Raw genomic sequence first — 12228 nt, forward strand, 5'->3', positions numbered from 1 at the left:
GCCGTTCTGGGGGAAAATCCCCAAGTACCTCAATTGTGTGTGGAGGTGACAAGGACTTTAGGTGTAGCGTGGTGGGGAAGGTTTGGAGGGACACCAAAGGGGCTGGAAGTCACCTCTCTGAGATGCCAGTCCGGCCAAGCTGTGCAGGGAGGGTTGAGAGGGGCAACCAGAGTCAGGCAGAGAGGACCTGAGTGAAGGCCCTGGGATGGGGGAGAGGAGAGGGCTCCGGAGAGGCCGGGCAGACAAGGCCACCTGCATCCAGGAAGCAGGACGCCCTGTATGAGCTCGGTGGCTGTGTGGGGCCACATTAGACCAGGGGCTCCAGGAGGGCAGCTGGTGCTAGGCCTCGGGGTAGAGGGAAGGTGTCTGGGGAGACCCCACCCTCACTACCCCGAGGGCCAGATTCTGGTGAGGGGGAAGGTAGGTTTCGTGTCCATTCAGTGCGGAGGGTGACCGGGGCCTGGTGCTTGCCCCCTCCTGACCTCTGCCAGGGCTGCCTTGTGTGCCTGGTGGTGTCTCTGAGAAGTGTCAGGTCAGGCAGGCTGTGACATGCCACACACAGCTGCCAGCAGGTATCCCTGGGAGCCCCTGGGCTGCTGCATGGAGCCCATGGAGCATCCGGTCAGGTCGGGGACGGAGCCCGCAGGGCCGTGGGTGGAGCATCTTATTCTCCACGGGGCACAGGGCTGCCTTCCTGGGCCACAGCCAGGCCTGAGATGCGCAGTGTGCATCAGGGTCAGCACCTCTTGTCCTGCTGGACAGCAGCAGCCAGCATAGAGGAGTCCCGGCACTGGCCAGGGGCTTGAGTGTCTGGGGTGGGGGGGGGGGCCCGGGCCCAGAGCAGTTACACCAGGCCACAGTGCCTGTTGCTGCCGGGGGGCCAGGTGCCCTGGTGGAGAGGAGGGCTGATATGCAAGGGCCCTGACACCCAGGCCCCGAGGGAATATGCAGGTGGGTTCCCTGATTGTTTAAGCACCTTCTATGTGCAGGCCCAGGCATTGCACACACAGTGTCCCCAAAGGGTGAGGGAAAACCTCTGTGGGCGCTAAACAGGCCCAGGGCAATGAGCGCGGCTCCCTGGAGCAGGATGCCCGGGAGGAGGAGGAGAGGGCGCTGAGTCCTGTGGGAGCACGGTCTTCTGCAGGAACAAAATCAGCAGAGGATGTTCAGAGCACACCTGTGGTTTATGAACACTTGCACAGCCACACTCCCCGGGATCCTCGGCTCCCTGAGATAGGCTCTGCTTGTCCCGGCAGACCAGTGGGTGCTGGTCTCCAGGGAGTAAGCTTGGGACATCTCCTTGAATCATCTCAGTGTATCTATGAGAACAGTGTGACCATCCCATTCTACAGATGAGAAACTGAGGCTCTGGTAGGGGAAGGGCCTGTCTCTGGGGCATGGGTCTCACTGGCCCTCGCCACTTCTCACCCTCAGCGGCCGCTCCACACCCCTGGGACTGCTGCCAGGGTGTTACCCAGCATGCTTTGCTCTCCCCATGCCAAGCACCCCCACCTTAAGACTTTCATTGTACCAGGGCAGCTGAGAGCCTAAAGGAAGGGACAGGGTCCCCTGGGGAGCCAAGACATCAGAAATACCCTTTGGGAACCGGGACAGAGCCCCAGACTCCCCCAAAGAGAAATCCAGAGGCATCCATATCTGGCTTGCACCCTTGGGAGCCTCCTGGCCTCCCCAGGTTGAGACCCAGCCCCTGACCTGAGCCAGGGAAAAGGGACTGCAGCTGACCATTGTGGCCCTGTGCCCTTCTCCCTGGTCCTGTCTGGCTGGCAGCTGGGCTGTCCACCCAGGCTGGGGTGGAAGGCACGTCGAGGCCCCTGTGGGGCTTCCCAGGCCATCCGTCAGCAGTGTCAGTGTGGAGAGCAGGCTAGGCTGGGGTGAGACGGTGCCCTTCAGCTGCTTGGCTCTGCTGGTGACATTTGCAAGGGCGAAGCGGCCAGGTGGAGGTGTCCACACAGAGCCCTGTCAGACTGCAAGCGCCTGGCTCTGTTCCTCCCCGGCCTCCTACGTGGAGCCTCAGTTTCTCACCTGTGAAACAGGATGGATGGCACCCACCTCCTAGGCTGCCCGTGGGATGTGGGGCAGCTGGGGGCCTGGCAGCCGCAGGGGGTCAGGGCTGCATCCCGGCATGGTGCTTCTGCTTCCGCAGCTGCTGCTGGCAGTGCTCCACAGCGTTGCACAGCTCGGCAGCCTCCCGGCTGCGGCACCAGAAGCTGGGGCCCAGCACGCACTGGTCGGTGCCCAGCAGCGGGGTCCGCGGGGTGTGGCAGGCCCCCACCTTCTTGCACACGGCCAGGGGGTCTATCATCTCCTGGAGGCTCTGGATGAACACGGGCTCGTACTCGGTGACGAAGCGGCCACACTCGATCCTGTAGGGCAGCGGCAGGATGCTGCACCCGCCCTTGAAGGCCCTCAGGATGTCCCGCTTGGTGCTCTTGAGCTCCAGGTTGGCGGAAGACAGGCGGAACAGCCGCTGGCAGCTGGAGCAGAAACTGCCCTGGTTCTCCTCATCCAGCAGCACCGGTGGAGGTGGGGGTGCGGTGGTCACTGGGAGCCCCCTGGAGAGGGACCGGGCCCGCCGGCGTCTGCTGCACAGGCGGATGGTCTCGCACACTTTTTCTGGAGAGATTCTGGTGACCAGCTCCACCAAGGCGGGGCTGTAGGTGTCCACCATGACCACACACTGCTGGACGATGGAGCGGGGCATGATGGCACACGCGCGCTCCAGGGAGTGGGTGATGAAGTTCTCGGTGCCGTTGGACAACAGCCACTGGTCCATCTCCTTGATGACACTCAGGCATACCTCGCAGGTCAGGCCGGACTGCATCTGGACCCCACCTGGCATCTTTGGCAGCCCCAGGTCGATGGAGGGGACCCTGTCCACAGCAGCCAGGTGTGCCAGCCTCTGGGCCGGCCCCCAGAGCTCCTCGCAGAAGCCCCCCTTCCCGCAGACCTCCCGAGGCGGGAGAGCCCTCAGCGTCTGATCCATGGGGCCGAAGAGCTGGTGGATATACTTCTTGCAAAGCAGAGCCAGGCTGGGCGACAGGGACTCACACTGCTCCTGGGTGTTCACTTCGGCCAGTGTCAGGTCTGGCCCCAGGGTGCCCTGGAGCCGGGAGATCAGCCGAACACAGCTCTGGCACACGGCATCCTCGGGTGCTGGGTGCGGGGTACGGAAAGTGAGGGCCCCGTTGGCCAGGAAGGGAGCCACAACATTGAAGGCACTGTCCTGCGTGAGTGGCCTCCCCGGAGCGCCCAGGACCCTCTGCAGCGGCTCACACATGGTGAGTGCTGAGCACACCTGTGCTGGGGTGCCGCCTGGGGCCCCACGGAGCATGCTCAAGACGGCCGGGCTATGGGCATCCACCATCTGCCTGCATCTGGCTAAGGACCCTCGGCTGGGCAGCCACTCACAGGTCTTCATCAGCAACGTCAGGAATTCAGACTTCGTGTCATCCGGGTTCGGCACATTGCCAGCAGCGGCCACCACATCCTGGCATACTTCGCAGTGCAGGGACCTGGCAGTGGGCCTGCTCCAGATGGCCTCTTGACAGTGCCCCAGGGCCCCACACTTCACGGCCGCCTCCACGTCCTGACACCACACCTCGGAGCCCCCAGCGCACTCTGGGGGGCCCGAGATGCCCAGGATGGGGCTGCCACAGGCAGCCCCCAGGAGACCAGGCAGGAGAAGCAGCACACACAGCATGCTGCCCAGTGACTCACCGCTCCAGCGCCCTGGCTGCCCAGCTGCTGCTATAAGCCCAGCTCTCTGCCAGGCTCCCAGCAGGTGCGGCTGGGTGCCCCGCCTCCTGGCCACTCCCACCACTCTGCTCACACCCCCACCCGGTGCCCCACGCCAGTCTCTGCTCATAGTACCACCCCCCTCTCGCTCCCACCCTCTGGATAAACTCGCTATCTTTCCAAAGCCCCACTCCCATCTGGCAGGACCTCAGCTCCCGACCCCTTCCCAGAAAGCCCTCCTGGCCCTGGGCAGGGCCGTCCCCAGGAGTGGGGCCTGGAAAGCCCTCCCCACCGCCCACTGTCCTTCCCTGGCTTCCTTGCAGGGCCGGTCCCTCCCTGGAATGGGACACTGGGGGAGTTGCTGCCCCAGTTCTGGGAGGCACAGAACGGCCTCGGCCCTGCTTTTGCTGAGGATGAGGGAGCAGGTTTGTTGGGTCTGCTGGGCCTCGATCTCAGCTTGCTGGGCTCTGCTCCCCAGCATAGGATGCCCTGCCCCCCATCCCCTGACCATCCCCTGAGCCCTCTTGGCTCCCAGCAGCTGCATGAAAGCTGCTGGCACTTGGCTTTCTGGGCCAAGCTGTTTCTTGATTCTGGAAGGTCCTAGCCAAGGCTGAGTGGGGGCCGCTCCCCGGTCACAGCCCTGGACATTTGCTGACCTCACACACGCACTGAGCACTGCTTTATTCCGGGTCAGTGATATCTCTGACCCGAACAGCTGGGGCCCAGGTGTCCCGGGCCCGATCCTTTGTGTTCTGCAGGGGATTCTGAGCCAGGCTTGCTTTGACCTGGCCGATGAACTCAGTCTCACTGCTCCTGTGGGCCCTCCCAGAAGCAAGCAGGACAGGGGCCTGACAGCGGGCCTCTGCTGGAACCAGCTGGGTGCTAGTGTGAGCCCCACACGTGGGTGTCCGAAGCCCAGCCCTGTGCTCAGGTTGCTCGGAGAGGCAGGTTCTCAGCTATGGGGCCAGGCAACCCTGCCAGGGCCACCCTTCCTCCCTCACCCGGGAATGCAGACAGGCCCATTCCTCCCCCTGATCCCCCTCCAGGGCTGGGGTTTCCCAGAGAACATGGGTTTAGGTTTGCTGAGCTCTCTGACATCTCAGGACTCTGTGTTAGGGCAGAAGATGGGCTGGGGGAAAGGTGACTGGGGCTCGTTCTCTGTGCAGCTGGCTGTGAGCCTCCTGGGTGAGTTCCTGCCAGAGGCGGGCCAGGAGGCCTGGTGCTTTCTGGGTCTGGCCCAGCAGGCACAGCCGGTTCCCTCCCGCATGCTGGCTCCCTGCCTGCATTCAGTCCACTGCCCTCTGTTGACGGAGTGCCCACGCTGGCCTGTGGGCACAAGGGTGTGAGGGTGGCACAAACAGGTGCCGTGCCCTGTGGCATGAGCAGGCTGCAGCCTGGCAGACCTTGGACCTCCTGCTGGTCCCTCACAACCAGCCCATGGCACCTCCTGGGGCACCTTCCAGTGTGACCCGGTGTGCTGTCCTTCTCATCTCCTGGCCCTGTGCGGTGGCCCCAGGCTTCCTTGGCTTGGCAGTCTTTTGTAAGGCTCATCGCTGCTGTGGTGGGGCAGGAGCTGTCCTCTGGGTGGGATTCCACTGTGGAGTACAGACTTGGTGTCTGTACTGATCTGCCGCGATGGCGTGTGGCTCATTCCCAGTTTGGAGCCCAGGGCAGGCCGCCGTCCGGACGTCGCTGTGTCCTTGCTCCATTGGGCTGCTACTCAGAGCCGAGTGGGGTGGCCTGGGCTCCCTGCCTCCCTTCCCGAGGCCTCAGGAACCCTGATGCTCATGCCTGTCTTGTTTCGGGGCTGCCTGTTCTTTCAGCGCCAGGAGTCCATTCGCCACGCTCGCCTCTCTTCTGGGCCTCCCGCGCCTTAATCCATCCTGCCACCAGCTGCCAGGGCGGCACAGGCCCCGCAGGAGAAGGGTACAGACACAGAGGGCTGTCCACCCCAGGCCAGATGCAAGTCCAGGTTTCCGCCTGGGCTTTAGATGGGGCAGCTGTGGTCGGGGTTCCCATGCCCCACAGAACTCACGAAGGCCTTTTACTCATGTCCTCTGGTTTATCATAGAGGATAACTCGGGAGCAACACGTGGGAGGATTCAGAGGGTGAGGCATGGGGCGAGGGTACAGGGCTTCCCACATCCTGCCCAGGAATCTTTGAAGGGCTTACATTCTGGAACTCACCGCTTCCTGGAGGCTGCTGTGGGAAGTAAAGCTACAGTCCGAAGTCCTTCCAGTGACCAGCCCCGTCCAGCCCAGTCTCTCCACTGGCGTAGCCTCAGGTGTGGTCTGCAAGGATCTTCATGTGTGACACACTTGTCACTCGGGAAACTCAGGGTTTTAGGAGCTCTGTGCTAGGAACACAGAGCAAAACCCTGGACAAAACCAAACAATTCCTTATTAAACTACAAGGGGCCATGTTTTACTGTTATAGGTGGTATCTTTCAACTCAGAGCACAGTTGCAAACTCCAAAGAGGCCCTGCATCCCCTTTGCAAGATGAGTTCCCCTGGTTTGCTTTATCATTGTCCCCTGCAGACCTCTCACCTTTCTTCCCATCCGTGAAGCGACTGCTCATTTATCCCATTATCCATCTATCAACCATCCATCCATCATCCTTCATTCATCATCCATCCATCATCCATCATCCATCCATCCATCATCCATCTATCCATCACCCATCATCCATCCATCATCCTTCATCCATCCATCATCCATCCATCATCCTTCATCCATCCATTATCCATCTATTATCCATCCATCATCCATCATCCATTCATCATCCATCCATCCATCATCCATCCATCCATCCATCCATCACTCATCCATCATCCATCCATCCATCATCATCCATCATCCTTCCATCCATCCATCATCCATCCATCATCCATCCAGCATCCATCCATCATCCATCCATCATCCATCATCCATCCATCCATCATCCATTCATCATCCATCCATCATCCATCCATCATCCATCATCCATCATCCATCTATCCATCATCCATCCATCACCCATCATCCATCCATCATCCATCATCCATCCATCCATCATCCATCAATCACCCATCATCCATCCATAATCCATCATCCAATCATCCATCCATCATCCATCATCCATCTATCATCCATCCATCACCCATCATCCATCCATAATCCATCATCCATCATCCATCCATCCATCATCCATCCATCACCCATCATCCATCCATAATCCATCATCCAATCATCCATCCATCATCCATCATCCATCATCCATCCATCATCCATCATCCATCCATCCATCATCCATCCATCATCCATCTATCATCCATCCATCATCCATCATCCATTCATCATCCACCCATCATCCATCCATCCATCATCCATCCATCCATCACTCATCCATCATCCATCCATCCATCAATCCATCCATCCATCATCATCCATCATCCTTCCATCCATCCATCATCCATTCATCATCCATCCATCATTCATCCATCCATCATCCATCATCCATCTATCATCCATCCATCACCCATCATCCATCCATAATCCATCATCCATCATCCATCCATCGATCATCCATCCATCACCCATCATCCATCCATCCATCACCCATCATCCATCCATAATCCATCATCTAATCATCCATCCATCATCCATCATCCATCAATCCATCCATCATCCATCCATAATCCATCATCCATCATCTATCCATCATCCATCTATCACCCATCATCCATCCATAATCCATCATCCATCATCCATCCATATCCATCCATCCATCATCCATCCATCATCCATCCATCATCCGCCCATCATGCATCATCCATCCATCACCCATCATCCATCCATAATCCATCATCCATCATCCATCCATCATCCATCAATCCATCCATCATCCTTCCATCCATCATCCTTCCATCCATCATCCACCTGTCATCCATTCACCCATTATCCATCCATCATCCGTCATCCATCCATCTATCCATCATCCATCCATCCATTTATCCATCTCTGTCTCCACCCACTTGTCCGTACACCTTTCATCCATCTGTCCATCCATCCTCTATCTGTCCTGCATCCATTGACTCACCTATCCTCCATTGCCCTTCATCCAGGCATCCATTTGCCACCCACCCATCCATCTTCACCAAACATGAGCATGTTCTGCTGTCCCACCTCACAGGGCACATCCTGCCCTCTCGGGGTTCTGTATCTCATGCCCCCTGGTAAGAAGCTTAGCTCCCCTTATCCTTAATGTGTTTACTCCTTTACTGAACCCCCAATATATTTTTAAAGCAAATTTTAGAAATGCTAACCCATATCAGCGTGAGAAGCAAAACTTCCTGAACGATTTCTGTAGTTTGAGACATTTGTCCTTGCTCTGCTGGGAGAGAATTTGCATACGGCAGAGTGCATGTGTATCTCGGGCAGTGGGCAGGCTTAGGTCAGAGCGCACAGTTGTGCGAATTGAGCTCCGGTCATGATGGACAGTGGTCCTTGCACCCTTCCTGGCACTGCCTTTGGTCTGTCTCCTCTCCCCGGTTAGCGTCGCCTGTTCTTAAACCTTGCAGGGGCTGAAGCCAGCATCATCCTCCTTCCCCCTCCGCTTCATGCACAGGCGTTGTGTGAGGTGTCCGTGCTGCCCCGGAGCTGTGTGGATGGGTCCCTTTGCTGGGGACACTCACTGTGTGGTCCTGGGTGGTCACCTGCCTGTCCACCCGGGTGGGCCATACTGGAGCATCTCCATGATATGGTGTGCTAGGCAGTGTGCCCTCCCGCAGGGCATGTGCTGGGCCTGGGCTCACACAGGCTGAGCACCGCCCCCCCCCCCCCGCTCTACATGGGCTCTGTCCACTGCTGTACCCGGCAGTGCTGCTGTGTCCGTCCGTCTGTAGGACAGATCCAAGAGTCCACGCCTGCCCACTGCCCCTTGCCTCTGCGGCACCCAGTGCACTGCTCCTCCACAGCAGCTTAGAGGCAGATGGCAGAGACACCCACCCCAGCCCCGGACCCAGCTGCCCAGCTGGTGGCCTGGGCTCTAGTCTCTGCCCTCCTGAGCCTTCTGCCCGCCCCTCCAGGTTCCAGGTGACACGCCTGCCTGGGCCCGGCATTCATCTTCATGGGGAACCCCAGGGTGGGAGTCACTCGGTCCCTCGTTTCATAGCAGATTCCACCAGTCAGGGCCTGGGGCCTCCTCGGGAGGAAGACAGAGGTGGTGTGGACGTCTGTTCCGGTCAGGCACAGAGGGTGGATGGCCTGCTGGAGAGGACTTCTCAGTGCCGGCTCGCTGGGACAGTTTGGGGTGAAGCTGGGGACATGCAGTGGGGGGACATCCTCTGCATACAGGAGGATAAGGGGTTCTGTGGTCAGAACCTCTAGATGCCCTCTTCCCCCAAGCACTCACCCCTTCGTTCCCCCACCTTCTGAAGCAGCTTCGAGACCTCCCCATCGGCCTCCTCACGAGGTGTGGTCAGGACCCTTGCCGGGCCCTCAGGGGCCGGGTCCTCATCCACTTCAGGTACCAGTCCTGGCACTGCGCACCTTCCGTCTCTCCCCCAGACTCAAAGCAACCATGAAAGGGGAGCGTTTTGAACTGACTCAGGCAGCCAGGACGGAGAACCTGAGACACTCACGAGAGGGGACTGTGGAGCTGCGTCATGGAGAGGCCAGGGCGACGGGAGGCGCAGGTGCGAGGTGTGCGGGGGGGGGTGTTCTGCAGGGCATTCAGGCCTCGAGGTTTTCACTGCAATCAGTGTTTAACACTTTAAACTTTCACCTGTTTCCCCGTCGCACCTGGTATCTTTGCGGGGGGGGGGGGGGCCCGAAGTACCGGCTGTGGTTCAGCTCATCTCAGTGTTGAGAAGCCCCCAGTGGAGTCAGTTTTGGGGAGCCCCTGTGATCCCCACCCTGCTCTCCTCAGCACTCACAAGCCCTGCACAGTTGGAGCCTGAATGTCCCTTGTTGACAGGCCGGAGAGGCTTGGTGAGAGGGACACCTCCAGTTGGGGGCCAGCTCCAGGCTCTGAAGCCCGACTGGCTGTGAGGGTATCGGGGTCCAGGGTGGGGACCAAGTTCCAAGGGTCCAGGTCAGGGGCCAAAAAGATGCCCAGGACCTGAGTCCCTCAGGAGCCAGGGATCCCCCGTGCCTCGGCCTTGCCTGGGCAGTGCTGGTGCCACCCAGGTGGCAGGCCAGCGCCTGTGTGACCCAGCCTGATTCCTGTTACGACAGAGCTCCCACCTGACTGAAAACTCCCGGGCTGCTGCCTCCCCAGCCTGGACTGCTGGCAAGTCTAAACTAGTCCAGCCCTCGAGCTCAGCCCCTCCGCCCTGGCGCTGGGCAGCTGCAGGCCTCCGGTGGAGCCGGCTGTGTGCGGGCTGGAGAAGGGCGGAGACGCTCCCCTGCTGGACAAGGTACACAGCGAGCCCAGAGCGGGCCACGCCTTGTTGACGGTGTTTCTTTTTCATGCATATGTTGGGCGATTATTACAGAGCCCATGTTCTAGGCACTGCAGATATTTGAGCTAAAACAGACAAATGCCCAGTGTCCTGGGAGGATGCAGAAATTAAGCAGCAAGTGTCATAAATGTGGTGATGTGGAAGAAATATGAGTGTGAGGTAGAGAGAAGTTATATTGCATAGGATCTAAGGGGTTGGGACAGTCGGGCTTGTGTGGGGTCACCGAGGCTCTAGTGATTTGGTGGTTGGTACGTCAGGTTTTAGAGCAGGTATGGGAGAAACCCAGGTGGGTATAGTCTGTGTGCCAAGTAGCAAGGCTAGTATGTGCAAAGGTCCTGTGGCAGGTGGGAGGGGGCACAGAGACAGGAAGAAAGCAGGCAGCTTGGCAGAGGGCACACGGGAGGAACACAAGGAGCCAGGATTAGAAGGACTGTGTGCTAGGAACTCCGGCTGGATTTTGAGGGGCATGGGGGTGGCTGCGGTTGGATGAAGACTGCAGAGAAAGTCTGGGAACCCAGGATACCTTTGGCCTGAGCTCCTGGGAGGCCAGGCAGGACGGGCACTGGGCGGACAGACCTGTCGGGCTGGCATTGCGACAGCAGCTGAGGCAGGGTGGGGTGGGAGGATGGGTGTCACAGAGAATGGGGCCATCATGTGGGTGGTGAGAGTGGGAGGGGACCGAGAGGCCCAGCTGACGCCCCAGGAAAGGGAAAGGGTCCTTCCCTGCAGGAGGGGGGCAGGGCTGAGCAGGAGAGGGGTCCACCAGGGTGACAGCCTGGGGGCATCCTGGTGGTGGAGGCACCCTGGGGACAGAGGCTCTGAGCTCCCAGCAAGAACCTGAAAGTCAGAGCCGTGCCCCGGTGGTATTTTGAAGTCACAGGGTTAGAGGTCAGGGACACTCTGGGAAAATAGTGGGGAGGCTGCCACGCAGGGGCTTCGGGTGCTGTGGCCCTTGAAGGTTGCTGGTGACCTTGAGGGTAGGAGAAGGCGTGGGGGGAGGGTGCAGAGTGAACCCCACAGGCGCAGGGGCAGTGAGAGGGCCTAGAAAGATAGACACGTTGCTCCCAAAGGACCTGGGCTGGAGGGCGGGGTGGCAGAGGCCCAGGGCGCCCCAACCGAGGACAGCTGGAAATGCAGTAGCCTCTGCCCAGGCCCCCAGCATTTACCAGGTCACAGCCCATGCCCTGAGATTAGACATGGGTAGGGGGCGGCAGGGGTCCCTAGAGCTAAAAGGAACTGCTGCTTTTCCTGGGGCTCCGTCCAGCTGTTCTTAGTGACCCCTGGTTGGGCCACATATCTCTCCCATCTCTGCCTCCATGGTTAGGCACCACCCTGTGCCTCTGTGTCCCAGCACCCCTTTCATAAGGACCCCGCTCTCACCTGAGCTGTGTTCCTGCCGTTGGGGTGGGGACGGCAGTGTGTGGACGTGGGGACCCGGCCCCACCCCCAGCAGTCGTCACGCAGCCTTGTGAACATGTAGAGTGTCCCGGGTGCAGTAGGGTGGCTTCATCACCTTGGGACGCTGGGGACACAGCTCAGAGGCTGCTTCTGACCCGGCCTTGCTGCCCTTCGACCCCAGGTCCCGTCCTCCTTGCAGCTCTGGCTGGGTCCTGGCCTGACACCCCAGGCAGCTGTGGCCTCTGCACAGGGTCACCTAGTGGAGCCAGCTAGCAGGCAGGTCACAGCAGCAGCAGGGTCCCCACCCTGCCAGGAGACAGGGGCCCCCTGGCCCCTCTGCTGGTCTTAGCTCTGAGACCAGCACTGGCCGGCAGAGGGCAGTGTGGAGGGGCTGGGTTTTTGCCTGGAGGAAAGCAGGTAGGGTCTCCTTCCCTCCAGTGAGGGGCTGAGGGCTGGTTAAGGGGGACCAGACAGGATAATGCTCCTTGCAGGTGCTGGGTGTCATGGGGCCTGGGCTCCTTGAACCTCCCTCCCTGTGGCTCAGTTTCCCTGTGACTGGCCCCTGTGACGCCAGTCCCATGTGACCCGAAGGCCACCTGCAGTCACCCATCCTCCAGGGCAATCTGAGG

General features: G+C 59.7%; 2 protein-coding genes across 6 annotated transcripts in view; one reads left to right on the top strand and one right to left on the bottom strand.

Moving 5' to 3' along the window:
• Sorcs2 (sortilin related VPS10 domain containing receptor 2) overlaps positions 1 to 12228 on the top strand; it is a 287015-nt gene that overhangs the window by 131083 nt on the left and 143704 nt on the right. The window lies entirely within an intron of this gene.
• Positions 1166 to 3792, bottom strand: Psapl1 (prosaposin like 1). Its single transcript, XM_013157373.2, has one exon. The coding sequence runs from the start codon at positions 3719 to 3721 to the stop codon at positions 2126 to 2128; it is 1596 nt and encodes a 531-aa protein (XP_013012827.2). The 5' UTR covers positions 3722 to 3792; the 3' UTR covers positions 1166 to 2125.

The sequence above is a fragment of the Cavia porcellus genome, unplaced genomic scaffold, assembly GCF_034190915.1.
Source record: "Cavia porcellus strain 051 isolate PalLab524CR breed Dunkin Hartley unplaced genomic scaffold, mCavPor4.1 scaffold_18, whole genome shotgun sequence".
In the NCBI taxonomy this organism is placed as follows: Eukaryota; Metazoa; Chordata; class Mammalia; order Rodentia; family Caviidae; genus Cavia; species Cavia porcellus.

Excerpts from the sequence above, each read along its gene's own strand:
- Psapl1 (XM_013157373.2), bottom strand. The coding sequence starts at position 3,721 with ATGCTGTGTGTGCTGCTTCTCCTGCCTGGTCTCCTGGGGGCTGCCTGT.